The sequence below is a fragment of the Bufo gargarizans genome, chromosome 4 (assembly GCF_014858855.1).
Source record: "Bufo gargarizans isolate SCDJY-AF-19 chromosome 4, ASM1485885v1, whole genome shotgun sequence".
Taxonomy (NCBI): Eukaryota; Metazoa; Chordata; class Amphibia; order Anura; family Bufonidae; genus Bufo; species Bufo gargarizans.
This window is the reverse complement of record NC_058083.1, coordinates 196,209,827-196,230,135: the sequence shown is the minus strand read 5'-3', so window position 1 is coordinate 196,230,135 and position 20,309 is coordinate 196,209,827. Positions and strand designations below refer to the sequence as shown.

The window sequence follows — 20,309 nt, the reverse complement described above, 5'->3', positions numbered from 1 at the left end:
TGTTTATAACACACAGCCGGGCGGAAGCTTCTGCCCGGCAGTGTGTTCGGTGACGTCACCGGCTCTGATAGGCGTGCTTTAGCGCTAAAGCCCGCCTATCAGTGCCGGTGACTAGTGTTGAGCTAACTTGTGTTTTAAGTTCAGCGTCTAAAGTTCGGGTACCGAAGTATCCCTTTATGGATTCTAAATTCCGTTATGGTCCGTGGTAGCGGAATCTATAACGGGATACTTCGATAACCCAAACTTTAGATGCCTAACTTAAAACAACATTACCGGTGATGTCACCGGGCTTTCTGGCAGCCCCATGGAGAGCCCGGTTTGTCACCGGAACTCCTGAAAATGCGCAAAGGGGAGCATCGGAGCATGAACTGCTCCAAAATGGAGGTATGTCCGGATTCAGCCCTTTAAGAGGGATTGAGTGGCCCCCCGGGAAATTTCCCTGCAGGGTCTACGGCCAATCCGCCCCTGCCTATACCTAGTATTTTATCTCAGTATGGTGGAGGATACAGGTAAATGTAACTCCCAAGTACAAAAATTGTCACTGCCAGAGGAAAACAATGCACTATTCACTAATGTTAAAATATAACTTCATCCAAAAGAAGCCCCACACTGTGCACTGCAATGCTGAGGGCACACGTTCCAGTCCCAGCCGGAGACGAGGAGCGCAGCGTGACAAGGCTCGGGTTCCGTGCGGCACCAGTGTCCCGGTGTAAAGCTGAACTCAGCTGAGATTTTCCATAAACTGTCGGTTTGCGCATGCGCAGACCGTCAAAACTCAGGACCGCCTCCTTACGTCATTAGCAGTGCGACGGGCATTCAGGAGGTAGGGAAATCTCACGAAGTAGGGTAATGTAACGCTACACCGGATAGAGTGTGTCCTGACCAAAGCAGCGAAACCGCAAGGTACAAGTCACCGGAGCGGGGAGGAGAAGCGCGACGTGTGGGGATGAAGGGGGGACCCCGCGGTCTGGGTGAAGGGCCGGGCCCAGCTCTGCCCCGCCGGGGGTGACTGGGGGAGAGGTGCAGGGCCTCACTGCGGAGATTGGGCGCCTGTGGCCCCCGCAGGACGCGGGAAAGGTCTTCGCCTCAGCCACTGACATGTGAGGGGTGATCGGAGGGCTCAGGGCAGGCTTTATACATAGGAGGCTATGCGCCCTGCTCTGCTGGTGGCTGTCATCACCCAGCTTTCCCAGAGTCCCACCATGCAGTAACCATCCCCTCTCTCTGCAGTGCTGCTTAAAGGGGTTGTCCGGCCGGTTACTGACCAGGAACTGAACCCTGAGCACACTTCTAGCATAGGTCAGCACAGGTGACCCTGGGTCCCATTTCAAGGAGCCCCCTATTATGTTGGATTCAAACTGTAAGTGTGGAGGGAGATCAGAGATCTGTACAGTGTCCATTAGTACGTGCTCTGGGCCTTAAAGGGGTGCTCTGGGATTTCTGATATTGATTGCGGGTGATCAATGTTAGATTTGCAGGGATCCTGTCTGAAGAGGCTGCGGTGGACACGTCCACCTCTTCCTGGGCCAGAGACGGCACGTGACCTAGGTACAGCTCAGTCTCATTCTAGGGGATAATCTGCATTACCCAGTACAGCTGCTATCCAGTGTGGGGGTCCGGCAGTGCTCACAGGGGCTCCAGGGAGAGCAGCCTCCATCCAGTCATTTCTATGGGAGTTCCCAAAAGGGCTGAGCCCTTGCAGTCCTATAGAGGTAAATGGAGTGGTGATGCGCTTTCTATTCATTTCTTTGGGACACCCATAGAAGTGCATGGATATCACGTCGGGGCCCCGTTCTGTAGGTAGGAGTGGGTCTCAGAGGTGGGAACCGAACTCCTAGTGATATACCACCAATGTCTGAGGTGAGACCACCCTATAACTACTTACAGTTGCCATCCAGGAGTCTTGGTGATAACCCCTTCTATCTAGGGATGAGTGAAGGAGCTCCGTACAGTATTAGAATGTATTGGTTCAGATGAGTCGGCGTTATTGCTGCGAGAAGTCTTGGTAATAACTTTGTAAATTAATTTGTACTGTAAAATGTTTTTTTCCCGAAGTCGGGTTCGGTTCCAAGTGGTACCTTGTCACCGAACCTGAGTTTGGGAAATGTTTTTTTACAGTTCAAATTGAAAAGGACCTTTATGGGTCCAGACATAATGAAATAAGTAGCAGGTTATATAGAGCATAGTCCAGGGTTCTAAGAGCGCTTCATATTGTTTCTGGGCGCTGCTCCATTCGCCCGCTGTGCCCCCATTGAATTCTCCCGCCTTGTATGCAAATGAATAGCATCGGTACAGGGAGGAGGAGACTGCCCTGTTTCTTAATGGGAGAAGGTGAGATTTTTTTCTCCCTGGCTGTGACGCTCTCCGCTGTGATTGGATCGTGGCACAGCCAGGGAGAAGAAGACGCCCATCGAGAAACCCTGATGTCTCCTCCTCCCTGTTCTGATGCTATTCATTAGCATACCAGGTGGGAGAATTCAACAGGGGCACAGCGGGCGAACAAAGCAGCGCCCAGAAAAAATAGCAAGCGCTCTTAGGTCTATGGACTATGCCCTACATAACCTGCTACTTATTTAATAATGTCTGGACCCATGAAAGGTCCTCTTTAAAGGGGTTCTGCAGTTTTTTTAAAACTAATAATCCATCCTCTGGATATCTGATCGGCGGGGGTCCCCCGCCAATGAGCTATTTGAGAAGGCAACGGCGCTGGCAGTAGCTCCATGGCCTTCTCACTGTTTACCGCAGGCCCAGTGACGTCACGACTAGTATATATGGCCTAAGTGGGGCTAAGCTCCATTCGAGTGAACAGAGCTTTGCCCCACCCAGGCCAGTGATACTAGTTGTGACGTCACTGGGCCTGCGGTAAACAGCAAGAAGTCACCGGTGCTCCTGGAGCGCTGCTGCCTTCTCAAACAGCTGATCGGCAGGAGGCCTGGGTGTCGGACCCCCGTCGGTCAGATGCTGATGATCTATCCAGAGGATAGATCATCAATAAAAAAAAAAACTGCAGAACCCCTTTAATTTCTGAAGTTATTGCCCAAAGTCTCATGAGACTTCACGAAGCAATAACTTCGGCTCATCGGAGCCAATACATTCTAATACTGTACGGAGCTCCTGCTCCGCACAGTATTAGAACAAAGTTTTATGTGAATCATCTCAATTTGCTCATTCCTACTTCTATCACACAGTATTTTTTTTTTTATTTTGGGGGGGCTATAACACACCATGAAAAAACAAGCTTTGTAATGATTATAATAGGGTAATAACTTCTGGTCACATTACAAACAAGACTGCATGAAGCCAGTCTAAGGCCCTTGCAGACGGGCGAGTGTCATGCTCCGGACTCCCAGCACTGCCGGGGTCACATAGCATTATATTGATTGATGATGCTATCTAACCCTTAGAGCTCAGTCAGACGGCTGTATGCTGTCCGCAAAAAGACCGATTGCATTACGTTTTTTTGCTGATTCATAGACTTCAATAGGGCCATGTCCTGATTTTCACTGACAAGTATAGGACATGTTTCATTTTTTTGCTGAGCCGTGCAATGGAAGAAAAGGGCTCCATAGAAATGAATGGGACAGAATCTAATCCACAAAAAAAAACGGATCCGCATTTTTACGGACAGCATACGGCCGTCTGAATGAGCCCTTACAGTTCTGGAATGTATTGTATAAGACTGACAGTTTTATGTCAGTGTCATCTAATACATTCCAGACCTCTTAGGGTTAGATAGCATCATAAATCAATATAATGCTATGTGACCCCAGCAGTGCTGAGAGGTCAGGGTGGGTGTTTCGTTCGGAGTCCGGAGCATGATACTCGCCCATCTACAAGGGGCCTAAGCGGTGTTATGGCAGCCTGTGCGGGAACAGATACAGTGGGGGCTATACGCACGGCGATCTGGTCTGATCTGGGACCCTCCTCTTGATAGAGGCATGCACAGTATTTCCCACACTGTTTGTATAGTGGGAACAGCTGGTATATGTGTGGATACAGTAAAGGGATATAGCGGAGCATTGCCTAGACTGGATACACTTGTAGCAGAGTGTGTGGTAGGTGCCTGTGAATTTATATGCAGAAAAAGGCACATAAGCCCCCCACCGTTTATCACGTGTATTCTAACAACCACATTGAAGTCTATGGGGGATACCACAATACATCCGCAGTGGAGCTGCACAAACAATTGACGTGAAGCCACACCACCGCTCAATGTCCACATGTACAAAATACGCACCTAGTACATGAGGTTCAGAAAATCTCATTTACTTTGGTACTGTAATACACTGGATTTTATGCACGAAAGTCTGCAGGGAGCCACATCGATCTGGTATTGGTGACCTATCCTGAGAATGGGTCATCAATATCTTTACACTGCACAACCCCTTTAAGGAACTGACTATCTGACAGAGCAACTCCGGGATTCTGTTTCCATTTATTTTCTCTTGAAATGTTTTCCCTTATTGCTGAACATTTCTACTCGGTCTTCTAATGCCTCTTCTTCCCTCCAGCTCTCATAGACCTAGCTGTAGTATGGCAGGAGAACAGAAGCCATCCAGTAGTGTCCTGGAGCAATTCATCTTACTGGCCAAAGGCACGAAAGGTTCAGCTCTCCCAGCCCTCGTCAACCAAGTATTAGAAGCTCAAGGAGTTTATGTGTTTGGAGAACTACTAGATTTACCCACAGTACAAGAGGTAAGAAACGGAACCTTGGACGCCGAACCTTCGCTCAACACTACCCCTGACAGGTTACCTTTAGATGATTTTAACACCTAAAATGTGTGTTACATACTTTACATTTAGACACGTCACTTTTAATACTTGCTGCAGAAGGCTATGTATATCCTTTGGTGGTCATTTTTTATTATTATTGCATTGTACTCTTTTTGAGCTAAAAATAATTTTTTCAATTGGTCATGTTGAGGCGTTTTCCCTGCACAGCTTTGAGTAGCTGGTTCTACATTTTCTCTCTGCTCTGTCAGGCAGCTCAGCTGATGGCTCCTTATCTCTGCTCTTTGACAGCTCAGTTCTTACCTTACTGATAAGAATGGCGCTAAATAAGTGTTTATGACCTCTTAGTAGTTGACAGATAAGAGTTATTAGATGACTGGCGCAAAGCAAAACCAATTGAAAATTGAGGTTGCACTTATAATGCTGAAATTGTCACTTTTTGGACGCGCCAGTGATTGATCTCATGCCGCTTTACCCACACTTGGTATCTTATGTTTCTCCATATAGCTTGCAGATGGCCCACATTCTGGCTACCTACAACTCTTGAATTTGTTTGCTTATGGAACGTATCCAGATTATGTTGGTAAGATTTGATCTGCTTTACTCTATAGTAAGGTTCTCTGATTTAGTGACTGTTATAAAAATGTGCATTTGGAAATGATTTCCAGTTCCTAGTTATAGTGAAAATTCTTAGACAAAAAAAATAAAAAAAATAAAAATATATATATAATGCAAATCTTGGGGAAAAATTGTACAGTTCACCAGTCTGTCACCTTTAAGGCTATTTTCACACTTGCTGCAGTGTGATCCGGCAAGCAGTTCTGTTGTGGGAACTGCCTGCCGAATCCGCCAATCTGGATGTGACTGAAAGCATTTTTGAGACGCATCCGGATGCGGATCCGTCTTACAAATGCATTGCAAGAACGGATCTGTCTCTCCGCTTGTCATGCGGACAGACTGATCCGTCTTGTATCTTTTTTCACATTTTGTATTTTGAATGCCGGATCCGGCACTAATACATTCCTATGGGGAAAAATGCCGGATTCGGCATTCAGGCAAGTCTTTTTTTCGCCGGAGATAAAACCATAGCATGCTACGGTTTTATCTTTTGCCTGATCAGTCAAAATGACTGAACTGAAGACATCCTGATGCATCCTGAATGGATTACTCCATTCAGAATGCATGGGGATATGCCTGATCAGCGTTTTTCTTTTCCCGCATAGAGTTCCGTCCTAGGGGCTCTATACCGGAAAATAACTGATCAGGTATATCCCCATGCATTCTGAATGGAGAGTAATCCGTTCAGTTTGCATCAGGATGTCTTCAGTTCAGTCGTTTTGACTGATCAGGCAAAAGAGAAAAACGCAGCATGCTACGGTTTTCTCTCCGGCGAAAAAAACTGAAGACATGCCGGATCCGGCATTTTTTCCCATAGGAATGTATTAGCGCCGGATCCGGCATTTCGGCATGCGCATGTGCAGATCGGTAAAAATGTGCAAGACGGATCCGTCGGTCCGCATGACAAGCGTCTCACAAATGCTTTCAGTCAGCGGCAGATCGGCGGATCCAGCGGCCAGTTCCGATGACAGAACTGCCAGCCGGATCACACTGCCGCAAGTGTGAAAGTACCCTAAGCAGCAGCGTGAAACAAGCTTTTCCCTTAGACATGGAATTGTAACTTTGCCTGAATATTTATTTTTATTTTTTACTTCTAGCATTAAAGGACAGTTTGCCAGAACTTTCGGCTGTACAGAAAAACAAGCTGAAACACCTGACAATTGTAAGCCTTGCATCTAGGATGAAGGTAATATGAATGGTGTGTGCAGGATCCATAATTGCCATATGACACATTTTTTGTATTTGTTTTTTCCTGAAAAACCCATTTGATGATTGTTGGAATTTGATCCCCTTCACAATGCCACAATGCTTGTAAAATATAGCTTGTATGCAGTGCAGAAACTTCAGCTCAGTCACATTTACATGGATAAGGCTGAGCATCAGTTCTCTGGACAGAGTTTGATTGTGCAGTGGGTTTAAGAGAAAAAATACAAAGAACTAGAATCCACTTTCTTCTGAGGAATCGGTGGGAGTCCAAGAGGTTTGATTGCTGATAAGTAGGTTATGGCATAAAACGTAATATAATGGGAAACACCTTTTACAGAAGCCACTGCTTCTATGGAAAACAGTAAAATTACCCATAGTTTCTCCCCCAATCACCATTTACGGTAGGTTAAAAGGCTTTTCCAAGCTTCGGATCATAAATTCGGTCAAATCTTCGTTTGAATGCTGTAAAGTTTTAAACTTTAAGACCATTTTAAAACATGGATCCATGTTTTAATGTTTAAGAATCGATGGCCGAGGTTATTCAATATAACTCGGTTCGCCTCGCCAGAGCCCATACATTTTAATTCTGTACAGAGACGTAAAATGAAGTTTGGAGCTAATCGACTTTGGATTTACAAAGCTCGAGTCGCTCAACACTACGGATGATCTATCCTCAGGGACCTTCGCCTATCAGCTGTTTGAGAAGGCACCCGCACACCTCCTTTGCTGCTTTCTTTAGGCCGAGTGATAACCCGTTCATCACTCACATGGCCTAGGACCGATGCAGCTCAGCTCCGTAGAAGTGAATGGGGCTGAGCGCGATACCAAGCACAGCCGCTATACAATGTACTGCGCTGTGCTTGGTAAGCTGTGAGAAAGCCAAGCTGCTCACAGGAGCGCTGGTGCCTTCTCAAACAGCTGATCGGCAGGGGTCCCAGGTGTCGGACATCCACCAGTCAGATACTAATGACCTATCCTGAGGACTCAGAAAATCCCTTTAATATGGAAGACTAGGTGGGATAAGGCATATTAGGTTTACAAAAAATATATATGCCCTAAAATAATGTGGTTTATCACCTATAGTTTAGATATTGTGCTAGCAGCATTCTTTACACATTCTGTCATCTCTTTGGCTAGTAATTGCTAGATGATTTACATTGAGTCCTGATCTCTGTTCTGTGACATTACTGTCATTATTGCATGGGGGGGCGGGCAGCTGATGGGTTTGTATTATTATGTTATTACTTTATATTAATACTGTTTTTAACTTGTCAGTGCATTCCATATTCTGTGCTGCTGAAAGATTTAGACATGAGGAACCTTCGAGAGTTGGAGGATCTAATCATAGAAGCAGTTTACACAGACATCATTCAGGGCAAACTTGATCAACGCAATCATGTGCTAGAAGTTGATTTCTGCATTGGACGGGACATTCCCAAGAAGGACATAAGTAGCATTGTGAAAACTCTTCAGGAATGGTGAGTGTTACAGTGAAACAAATGCATTGGCTCCCATTTAATAATGTGATTGCATCTGGATCTTGTTATTCCAAAATGTGGTGCATTCTGGTGTGTTTAGTTTAGATGTACAAACGGAAAAATCAACTGCACCTAGCTTATGAGGGATGTGAAAGTCAGACAGGCCTCTGAACACATTTAGCTCAACACGCTCCAAACCTTCTTAATATACCCTCCACAATACTCAATACACAATCCTTAATATGCTGGGGTCTGTGCTAAAAAAAAATGTATCTATACCACCTCCTCATCTCACAGCTGATCAGCGGGGTCCTGGGTATTGGATCCCCACCAGTCAGATATTGATGACCTATTCCAGTGATGGCTAACCTTGGCACTCCAGCTGTGGTAAAACTACAACTTCCAAGATGCCCCCTTGCTTGGCTGCTCTCAGAACTCTGTAGAAATAAATGGAGCATGCTGGGAGTCGTAGTTTCACCACAGCTGGAGTGCCAAGGTTAGCCATCACTGACCAATTCTGACGATAGGTCATCAATATTAACAGCTGGACAACAGCTGAGACACTTGGTCAATACTTTTTGATCAAAACACATCTAAGCCCACCTACCAAGCGACAAGGTGGTACCAGTTCAGGCGGGCCCTATGCTAAACCTTCCTATGCAGGAATAGGCAGGTTTAACGTGGGACCTGCCTGAAATGAGACCACCTTGTCGCTTGGTAGGTGGGCTTAGATGTGTTTTGATCAAAATGTATTGACCAAGTGTCTCAGATTTTATCAATAGTGAGGGCTTAGTCCATATGTTATGCATCTATTATTATAGTGCATTATCTCCCAAAAAGGATTCAGCTACAGGACCAGGTCACTACCACTGTAGAGCTTGCTCATGAATTGCAGCAGGCAGGTGTCAGTGCATCTGCACGCACAGTGAGGTAAAGGCTTTTGGCAGGTGGCATGGTCTCAAGAAGGGTCGTAAAGAAGCCACTTCCCTCCAAGCAAAAAATTAAGGACAGACTGACTTTCTTCAGAAAGTGAAGAGATTGGACTTCAGAGGACTGGGATAAAGTTATTTTCAATTTTGCCTTAGGACAGCACCCGTGAGAGCTCATTCCCCACCCAGGACAGGAAACGGGAACCCCCAAGGATCTACCTTCTCAGTTTCCTGTCCATAGGACAGGAATTAGAGTTGAACTATCTAAGATCACGTCATAGGGGGCTGCAAGACCTTCTTCCACCTTAATATTGACTGCTTTGGAGGTTACCTGTTTGCGTAAATCTTCAAGTCTGGAGCTTTCCCTCGTGCTTCTGGTGGAGGTCTGGGGCCTTGCACCGAAAACAGTTCCCTCCGGTGTACAGGAAGGAGGGAAGCAGGAGTCCCATTACAGAGCGCAGCCTGATGACCAGATATAGCACGCCGGAAGTGACATCACCAGAAATGGGTCTGCGTTCCAGCATGGGACTGGAAGATAAGGGGCATGAGTAGAAGCATTAGCATGCCAAGCAGTGAGGGATCTTTAGTTGGCCACCCAGGGAATAGTGTATGTCTGCTGATGGTTCAGGCAGCAAGTCTTCCCTAAAGAAGTTTCCTCTCCAATGGGTCCGTTGAAAACCTAGCTAATGCACCGTTTGTCATCCATGATCCGTGGTTCCAGTCCGTCAAAAAAATATAACCTGTCCTATTTTCGCGGAACACAGTTTGCGGCCCCATTCAAGTCAATGGGACCGCAAAAAAAATGGAGGCACGCAAGATTGTCATCCGCGTCCGTTTTTTTCCTATCATTTGCATGGCAAACCTGTCTTAGATTTTTTTTTAACTTTCCTTTATGTCTGGTGATCATCCAAAAATAAAGGAAGGCACACGGAAACAGAAACGGATCACGGAACAATGGAACCCCATTTTGCGGAACGGAACACAACAACGGTCGTGTGCATGAGTCCTAAGGAGTAGGATATGGCACTATGGCTAAATACTCCCAGGGTTGATGCTTCGGTAGCCAAAATCAGTAAATGATCAGCCTTGCCATTCCATGATTTAGGGTCAGACATTTTATCTTAGGAAAATTTTGGGAGGTTTCAACATCCAAATTCAGACCTAATTTTGCCCCATACGTCTGTTGCCAGAACTCTTAAAAAATCTGGTTGGATCAGCTGGCGATAAGACTCCAGAGAACAACTGTTAGAAGTAAACCCAACTATAGCGAAGGCTGTGGACTTTATTTCAGTCGCATCTGTAAATGCTTTAAGAATAAGTGCGAGAGCTGCAGTGTTATCTAATTCAGCTCCTATATCTTTATGGGTGAAGGGGTGGAAAGGGGAAGTGGCGTCAAAATCAAAATTATGTGCACTGCCTTGCGAAGGTGAGTTTTTGTTTGGACCAGCCTTAGAGGACATATTGAAAAAGGCACCAGACAAAAATAAGGGTTTTCCAGTGACTACCTTTCCTAGACTAAAAAAATCCTTTCGTTCAAGAGACAAAAGCAAACAATGTAGGTACTCTAGGAAGAACACAGAGTTTCTCTAAATCTCAGCCTAAAACCGGAAAATACACTCAACAATAATGCCACGCCTTAGAGGGGGGGGGTTCGCTTTTCTCATGTCCCAATCCATCCATCCATCCTCTCAAAAATTTCGTTAGGGTGGCGATTCAGTTGATAGAGGCAATTTATCATTTCCAGTTCAAGACCCTTCCCTTTGGAGTGTCCCAAGCGCCAAGAGTATTTTCAAAAGTGATGGTACTTATAAGAAAGTCAGATATTATCATTGTGCTGTAACTAGACTATCTCCTACTGGTAGATCATTCCCAGGGAAAACTCAGAAATCTAATTCAGCACGTTTTACAGATTCTGGCAGGTCTAGGGTGGGAAGTAAATTGTGAAAAGTCAACCCTGTCCCCAAGCTCCCTGTGTACTTTTCTGGGCATTCTTCTAGGTTCAGATCAGACTTTCCCAGAGGTAAAGTGCAATATTTGCTATGCGTTTCCCCCCCTTTATGCCTCCTTCTAAGGGTAATCCAGAAAATAAAGAGAGAAAGCACTGGTAATCTTAATTGCCCCATTCTGGCCAAAGAGAGTCGGGTTCGCCTGGCTTAGAATTTTTTCCCAGTCAGATCCCTGGGCTCTACTGGACAGGAAGGATTTGCTATATCAGGGTACTCTTTTTCATTTAGAAGTAGGGAAATAACATTGGATAGCCTGGCTCTTGAATGGCAGTTCTTAAAATCTAGGGGCCTTTCAGAGCAGTAGGAAAAGGGTTACTTTGGATATTTGTCAGAATTTGGAGAGCCTGCCTTAATTTTGCAGGTCAGGCTATTGACCTTTTCATTTCACCACAGATTCCTCTAGTACTAGAGTTTTTTCAGGAATGGTTGAACAAAAATCTAAAGCCGAGTATCTTAAAAATCCAAGTATCAGCTTTAAGTGCCCTGTCTGATTTTAAACTATCCTTACTGACATCCTTGGATAAAAAGGTTCATTAGGGCCTCTATGAGGTTATGCCCTTTACACAAGGTTAGAACTCATCCTTGGGATCTGAACTATATACTTTCCAGCCTTTCTCAAAGCCCATTTGATGCTTTAGAGTCTTTTCCTATTAGACTACTCTCTTACAAAGCTGTCTTCCTAGTGGCTATGACATCAGCCACAGAAAATGATTGTGCCTTCCTTTTGCCAAAATTCATCCAATGAAGGTGAAAATAAATTTCAAAATTTAGATGTGAAGAGATGTCTAGTTAGGTACCTGTAAGTTACTAGACCTTGGAGATTAGATTCCCTGTGTTAGCTTATTCTTCTAGTGGATTGGAGGTCCCAGAAGGTTTCTCTGCCCATTATACTAGGGCCATGTCTAAGTCATGGGCACACAGGGCATTTGCATCCATTGACCAAATTCGCAAGGTGGCTACATGGATCCGCAGATCCGTCTGCATAAAAGCTTTTTCAGAGCTGACAGTATCCAACAGTATATTCTAACACAGAGGCATTCCCATGGTGATGGGGACGCTTCAGGTTAGAATATACTAAAAGAACTGTGTACATGACTACCCCCTGCTGTAGTTAACTCATTGGTGGCCAGTGCGGCCGACCCTCCCCTGTAGTTAACGCATTGGTGGCAAGTGCGGCCGGCCCCCTCCCTCCCCTGTAGTACTGTAGATTCATTGGTGGCCAGTGGGCCCCTCCCCCTCCTAATTAAAATCTCCCCCCTATCATTGGTGGCAGCGGAGAGTACCGATCGGAGTCCCAGTTTAATCGCTGGGGCTCCGATCGGTAACCATGGCAACCAGGATGCTACTGCAGTCCTGGTTGCCATGGTTACTTAGCAATTTGTAGAAGCATTATACTTACCTGCGAGCTGCGATGTCTGTGTCCGGCCGGGAGCTCCTCCTAGTGGTAAGTGACAGGTCTGTGCGGCGCATTGCTTAATGATCTGTCACTTACCAGTAGGAGGAGCTCCCGGCTGGTCAGACATCGCAGGTAAGTATAATGCTTCTACAAATTGCTAAGTAACCATGGCAACCGGGACTGCAGTAGCGTCCTGGTTGCCATGGTTACTGATCGAAGCCCCAGCGATTAAACCGGGACTCTGATCGGTACCCTCCGCTGCCACCAATGATAGGGGGGGGGGGCACTGGCCACCAATGAATCTACAGTACTACGAGGGAGGGGGGGGGGGGGCAGCCGCACTGGCCACCAATGTGTTAGATACAGGGGGGGGAGGGGGGTCTGCTGCCTGGCAGCACCTGCCAGGCAGCAGGGAACAGTCATGTACACAGTTCTTTTAGTATATTCTAACCTGAAGCGTCCCCATCACCATGGGCACGCCTCTGTGTTAGAATATACTGTCGGATCTGAGTTTCACGATCTAACTCAAATCCGATGGTATATTCTAACATAGAGGCGTTCCCATGGTGATGGGGACGCTTCAAGTTAAAATATACCATCGGATTGGAGAAAACTCAGATCCGATGGTATAAAAGGGACTCCTGACTTTACATTGAAAGTCAATGGGGGACGGATCCGTTTGCAATTGCACCATATTGTGTCAACGTCAAACTGATCCGTCCCCATTGACTTGCATTGTAATTCAGGACGGATCCGTTTGGCTCCGCACGGCCAGGCGGACACCAAAACGACTTTTTTTTTTCATGTCCGTGGATCCTCCAAAAATCTAGGAAGACCCACAAACGAAAAAATGGTCACGGATCACGGACCCCGTTTTTGCGGACCTTAAAATAAAACTGTCGTGTGCATAAGGCCTTTCTCTGATGAAGCCCCTCTTCAGACTGATTGCGACATCTGGAAAAATTGTCTGGAGAAGAAAGGGTGAGTGCTGCCATGAGTCCTGTGTCATGCCAGCATTAGAGCATCCTGAGAGTATTCATGTGTGGGGTTGCTGCTCATCCAAGGGAGTCAGCCCACCCTCAATTTGCCTAAGAACACGGCCATGAATAAAGAATGGTATCAAAACATCTTCCAGGAGTAACTTCTCCCAACTATCCAGGAGCAATTTGGTAATGAACAATGCTTTTTTCCAGCTTGATAGAGCACCATGTCAAAAGGCAAAAATTTTAACAAAACATTCAAATCTTGGGTCGGGCCAGGAAACTCCCCAGATCTCAATCCCATTAAGAACCTGTGGTCATTCCTCAATAAGCGTGTGGAAAAACAAAATACAGGGCGAAATGAGGAAATCTTAAAAAGCAAGGGTGAGACCTGTAAATATGGAGCCTTTGCATAAACTTGATGCATTTGTCAATAAAAGTTGGGCAAAAAAAAACTTACCATAGAAATATCTGACAAAAAGATAAAAAAAAAAAAAAAGCCACTGAAGCAGCAAACGTGTCAATTTCAAGACTTTTGACCATGACTGTACAATGAGCCAAACATTTGTTACTGGCAGTGTCTTGTAAAACGATACCGTCATTGCTTTATTTTTATTTCTTTACTGAAGGTTCACTGAATCATCTTATTAACAGACTACACGGAGGACACTTGTTTCCTACACCTCCTCACTTCACACAATGTTTTGGGAGACACTGCCGGTGAGTTGCTTGAGTAAGAGAGTGGTGTCTCCTGAAATGTCGCTTGAAGTGAGGAGGTGTAGATCGTTTGTCCAGCTATAGGACATGAATTTCAAACATGGCCAATGTCTTTCCAGAAAATGATCTGTCATCGGTCGGCTTTTAATGACCATTGTATAGTGTTTTTACGGTGACCTTTGTGAAAGTTTTTCTGATGTGCTGACTTTTTATGATTGTGCTTCAGAGGTTTTCAGTGCTATGCCTGCTACGAGCCTGATGCGAAGGCTGTTGCTAACAGCCTCAGGCATTGATCAGAGGCCAATAAAGTTGGTCTCAGATTGTATTAACCCCATAGATGCCGCTTTTCAGTAGTAATTGCAATATCTGAGGTGTTTGTCTGAGGGAGAGAACTCCCCCTGCAACCCATTGCCTACCAGTAATGCAAACATGAGAGACTCATGTTTTACTATGGCAGTTGGGAGCCTAACAAAGACCTGAAGAACTGCCATAAGCATTTGCCTGTTGGGTCATGTCAGAAGCCTGGCATAGCAGGTTGCCCTTCAGTACAGGCAATAATGCTTTGAACTACTGTGTATTTCAGAACATTATAGAAGGGGATTCACTGGAAAACTAATCGTGGTTTACGTTCCACTAAAATTTACAAATCACTGACAAAAGGAACGTGGTATTGGATTGCCTAAAATTAATCTTTATTAGAACTCTCTAAAATTAGATGGGAAGGATGCCCCCTACCCAAATTAAAACCCTCCTAGTTGATAAACATCTGTCCACACCACCTCCAGCGACAAAACCCCAGACAGACAACCGGTCTGCCTGGAGCACACGTATCACCGCGTGCACAGTCGCAATGGTGTGGACACAAATCGACTACGAGGACCACGTGAGTGTGACTACTCAACAGGGAGTGCATTAACCAGCAAATGCACCCAATCCCGATGTAGTCCAAAGCAGTGTATGACTGCTCCTGTGCTATCTCCACAACAGGTGTCTCTCAGTGGTGTATGCGGCGTTGGTGCCTTTAATCAGATACCCGGCAACTTGGGACACAGACCTATTCAACCTATTGCCCTGGGTCTAAACACCTGTTAATAAACATCTGCCCACAACAGCTAGTTATAAACAAACGCACATGCCCACTGTAGCGTTACTAGGCACGTGCACACAGCTACTGTGGTATGAGCACGAATCAACGGGGAATGACTAGGCTGTCTCTATTCCTTAAAGGGGTTATCCCATCATAATGATCACGGCCGTGAACACGTGGAGGTTAAAAGGAGGAGGACCCTTCCCTCCACAGGATCAAGCCCTTGGAACGGCCCAATGGAGGGGCTAGAGGCACTGCTGCACCGCAGTTCAACCCCGCCCCTCCCGCCGACCCACTCACTGGAGGCAATCACATGGGGAGTGTCAAAACACTCCTACTGATTACAAGGGACCAATCGGCGGTTTCTTTTTAAGAGACAAGACACTGTCATTGGCTGTGGCATCATGTGACTCGCGTCAAACAGAATGCTGACGTGAGTACATTTGGGATCAGCAGCACATGAGGGGGGATCTATGGATCCAGAACCCAGTGGTGGCAATCGGTTAAGTGTGCTTGCCACCGCGGGTCCTGCCACAGTTGGGGGGGGGGGGGGGTTGAAAAAAGCACAGCAATGGTGGACAACCCCCTTAACATGTTTAACACTGAACAAAAGAAATGCAAAAAAGCAGTGAATAGAGCAGTGGAATGTAATGCACACAACTGCTCCATTCAGGGAGGGGACCCCTTGTTCTAGGGATCAATGGCGGTCCTAGAGAATGGACCCTTATTAATCAGCTTTTGTGTGGAGTAGAGAGAAATGCTTTTTGTAGGATAGCCTTTTCAAGGGTAAGTTCACAGCACAGCTCATAGTCACCATAAGAGCATAATATAAAATCAGTGATGCAGTCCTAACCTCAGTATCTGAGGAAAGGGATTTAGGGGTCATTATTTCAGAAGACTTAAAGGTAGGCAGACAATGTCATAGAGCAGCAGGAAATGCTAGCAGAATGCTTGGGTGTATAGGGAGAGGCATTACCAGTAGAAAGAGGGAGGTGCTCATGCCGCTCTACAGAGCACTAGTGAGACCTCATTTGGAGTATTGTGCTCAGTACTGGAGACCATATCTCCAGAAGGATATTGATACTTTGGAGAGAGTTTAGAGAAGAGCTACTAAACTAGTACATGGATTGCAGGATAAAACTTACCAGGAAGGATTAAAGGACCTTAACATGTAAAGCTTGGAAGAAAGACGAGACAGAGGGGATATGATAGAAACTTTTAAATACATAAAGGGAATCAACAAGGTAAAAGAGGAGAAAATATTTAAAAGAAGAAAAACTGCTACATTTTCCTTTGTAAAAACTGAACAGAAGTATTCATTGAGGCAGTCAGCTAGTTCTTTATCTTCTTCCATATACCTTCCTTCTTTTGTTTTTAATTTGGTAATTCCTTGTTTTAGTTTTCTTTTTTCATTTATGTATCTGAAGAATGTCTTATCGCCTTTTTTCCCTGACCCTGTCATCCATTTTTTTTTTTTTTTTTTTTTTTTTTTTTTATAATTCCTAAATGCTATCTTTTTGTTTTTAATGATTTGGCCACTTCTGCTGAGTACCACAGTGGTCTCTTCATTTTTTTGCTTTTACTGACAACCCTAATGCAATTTTCTGTTGCCTTCAATAGTGCCACTTAAGTAGTCCCATTTCTCCTGGACTCCAATGAAACCGTTCCAGTCTGATAGGGACTTGTATACCACTAATCTAATTTCAGAAAAGTCAGTTTTTCTAAAATCTAAAACTTTTGTTTTTGTGTGGTGTGACTCAGTCACTGTACTTATAGTAAACCACACTTACTGGTGATCACTAGATCCCAAGCTTTCCCCTACAGTAATATCGGATACCAAATTCCCATTTGTGAATACTAAATCTAAAATGGCCTCCTTCCGGGTTGGCCCCCTCCACTACTTGCTGTATAGATAATCCCAGAAGGGAATTTAGAATATCTGTACTCCTGGCAGAACTAGCTATTTTGGTTTTCTAGTTTACATCTGGAAGATTAAAGTCTCCCATAATGATAACTTTCCCCTTCAATGCCATTTTAGCTATTTCCTCAACTAGTAGATCATCTAATTATTTGACATTAGAGGGGCAAAGGTTTAAACGTAATATCGGGAAGTATTACTTTACTGAGAGAGTAGTGGATGCATGGAATAGCCTTCCTGCAGAAGTGGTAGCTGCAAATACAGTGGAGGAGTTTAAGCATGCATGGGATAGGCATAAGGCCATCCTTCATATAAGATAGGGCCAGGGGCTATCCATAGTACTTAGTATATTGGGCAGACTAGATGGGCCAAATGGTTCTTATCTGCCGACACATTCTAGGTTTCTATGACATATGAACATGTTCCTCCTGTTTAATACTAAATACCTGTAGATGCGTGATTACAGAGCAGCAGTGGTATAAATGACACACAATCCTACTTGTAAAATGTTATGCTATTCTCTGACTCTTAAAATGTTGTGCAGCTGTAGTTCACTGCGAACCCAGCCACCACCAAACATACGTAAGTAGAGTATTTTGGCTGCCAGATGGTTGGGCTGTAACAATTTGCAGTTTTTTAAATGCAGTAGTGATGTGGACTGTAAGTCTAAACTTTCTTTTAGCAGCAGCATGGAAAAATATATATATATATATTTATTTTCAGTACTATTGCAGTTGTCTTACTTCAGTGCATGCCGCAGACATTTCAGAATGTCCTATTCTTCCAGGTGTGATGGCTGTGAAGCAGTTCTAATGGGGATTGAACAGCAAGTGGTGAGGGCAAACCAATACAAGGAAACCCACAACCGTACACAGCAGCAAATAGAAACAGAAGTAAGTGTAACCTGCGTTTTGTAAGACTCTCTTCACATTTCATTGTGTGAACACGTTCGGCATGTGCACTGGGATCGCACTCATTGCGAACGCCAATTGTAGCCATAGGCCTCCATTCACCCAGCGGAGGCCAAAAGAGCCTCCACGTCAACTTTTTCTGTCACTCCTTTACAGTGGACCACCAAATAAAATGTATACCACATGGTATATTATTCTTTTATTTGTTTGGGTTCTTTTTTTCTTTTACCATTTTGGCCAGTAGCTCACATGATGTATGCCACAGTATGACTAGACCATGGCATACATCAGAGATACACGTCGGAAGTATACCTTGAGATGTGAGCAGAGCCTAAGGACGGGTAAGAGAATATGACTTATCAATGGAAATTTGTCACCACAATTGGGGACTATTATCTGCAGTAATACACAAGTAGAGTCCAGATGGTTATTTCTTGTTTTCCTGCCGCCCCTGGTTCCCTCATGGTCAGCACTCATAGCTGTGCTGAAATACAGTCGGTACAGCAGTCCTGACAGTGTATTTCAGTACATTGTTAAACACTAATAGAAGGGGAACAGGGGGCAGTAGGAAAATTTTAAAAAAACTGATCTGGACTCCTTATCTGCAGTACTGTTAATGTATTACTGCAGATAATAGTCCACAATTGTGCTGACAGATTCCCTTTTAAAGGGGAAATTCCATAAGTGAATTGATATTAAATAATTCCCTTTTTCATAACTTGAAATGATAGTACTAGTAGTACACACCTCAGTGAAGAATATTGGGTGCACTACTTATAGCCTTTCTCTACAGGGGATGCCGATGAGGGGCTTACACTTATTAAGTCTTTACTTCTGATTGCACATAGCTCATGCAGCCACCTCTGCCTGCACAAGCGGTTCCGATGAATAAAATGCAGTCTATATTTTAGAATAAGCTGTCTTTTAAAGTACTTTTTAAAGTTTAAATGACAGAGAGCATTATACACGCTGTGGCAGTACATGTGTATTTCTTCAAGAACCCAGCAGAGGGCGTTTGCTATCCACATGAGATATTCCAGAATTGCTGACTGTACCCTCTGAGATGTGTTTCTTGTAGCTGCATGTAAATGTTAGTGGGAAATTCATGTATTTCTGCTGATATATGACTAATAGACTAATTATATTCTTCCTCTGGTATTCCAGGTGACAAATATAAAAAAAACGCTGAAAGCCACAGCTTCCTCCACTGCTCAGGACACTGACCAGCACCTTGCAGAGAGGGAAGGGCCCCCTCTTACTGAGCAGCGACAGCCCACTAAGAAGATGTCAAAGGTGAAAGGTCTGGTCTCCAGTCGCCACTAATGAAGCTGAAAACATGGAGGAGGCCCCAGGTCACATACAACTGTTCCTGGACTGTTTACAGACTTAACCACACACCACCATTGTACCAGCCTCTTTCCATCCAGAACCCTTGGAGACCCTGCCCGCTAGGAGGGACTGTAAACCCATTAGCGCTAACAGGGCTGAGACCCAGCTTGGTTTGCAAATTGATGTCCATGCCGATCAGGACACTTTGCCTATAAGTTTGTGGATCCATCTCGCTAATGGAGAGGTCTGCTGTGGAAGTGACTGCAGTACACAGCAGCCTTCTCTTGTCGGAGAGAGGATTCTAGAAATGGCTGCTTATTGCTGTGTGGTTATAAAATCCCAGGTGACTTTTGTTCTGTCATCTCTCTCTCTCTGGAGATTTAAAATGTGCAGTAGGGACAGATCTGTACAGTAAGTTTTCCTATTTTCTTAACTGCACCCTATTATAGCGTTATTTTTCCAGGAGATTGTATTTTCTTTCTTCTTGTATGAGACATGTTGCCTGGTGTCATGTATTTGAGGGCTGTTTTTGAATGGCAGAAGAATAAGTTATGATGGTCATCTGTCTGAGCTGGAAAAGAGAGTCCGCTTCATATGCAAAGTGCATTTCCCCTTTAGCCAATTCTATCTGTATGGCTTTCGAAAGTGAGATTCAGGAGGTTTAAAAATGTAGCACTTATATATGTGGCGCTTTCTTCAGACTGATCACATAAACCGCCAGAGAATGCAGGAAATGATATACAGAGACTCAACCCTCCTTGCCTCTTAATAAATACACCTCCCTTTTCTTTTTTTGGAATCCCATCCCTGTGTTTCGCTTTGAGGAACCACATCTCTGCAGTGCCCCGTGCCTGCCTTTCAGTTCGGGTGTTGCTGATGATACACTGTTTCCTTGCTGTGCTTTTAAATCTCCTAATAATTATTAAATAATTACAAATCTGCTTGACATGTCTATTAGTTTTTGTAGATAAGCCACATAGTTTTAAAACGGATATCGGGGGTG

The 20,309-nt window shown here is 44.7% G+C and overlaps 1 protein-coding gene across 4 annotated transcripts; it reads left to right on the top strand.

Moving 5' to 3' along the window:
* Positions 1-753: 753 nt before the first annotated feature.
* On the top strand, positions 754-20,247 carry COPS7B (COP9 signalosome subunit 7B). 4 transcript variants are annotated; one of them, XM_044289779.1, is made up of 7 exons: positions 754-903; positions 4,512-4,695; positions 5,239-5,314; positions 6,447-6,535; positions 7,831-8,033; positions 17,854-17,959; positions 19,142-20,247. In XM_044289779.1, exons 2-7 carry the CDS (start codon positions 4,534-4,536, stop codon positions 19,298-19,300), a joined length of 795 nt encoding a protein of 264 aa, XP_044145714.1. In that variant the 5' UTR covers positions 754-903; positions 4,512-4,533; the 3' UTR covers positions 19,301-20,247. The 4 variants fall into 4 exon arrangements, with proteins under 4 accessions (XP_044145714.1, XP_044145715.1, XP_044145717.1 ...); XM_044289780.1 differs by having other exon boundaries at positions 765-823; XM_044289782.1 differs by lacking the exon at positions 754-903 and adding an exon at positions 967-1,100.
* The last annotated feature ends 62 nt before the right edge of the window (positions 20,248-20,309 follow it).

Coding starts and splice junctions, on each gene's coding strand:
- COPS7B (XM_044289779.1), top strand. CDS start 4,534: ATGGCAGGAGAACAGAAGCCATCCAGTAGTGTCCTGGAGCAATTCATC. Junction 5,315..6,446: donor AACGTATCCAGATTATGTTG/GTAAGATTTGAT, acceptor TTTTACTTCTAG/CATTAAAGGACAGTTTGCCA. Junction 17,960..19,141: donor AGCAGCAAATAGAAACAGAA/GTAAGTGTAACC, acceptor CTGGTATTCCAG/GTGACAAATATAAAAAAAAC.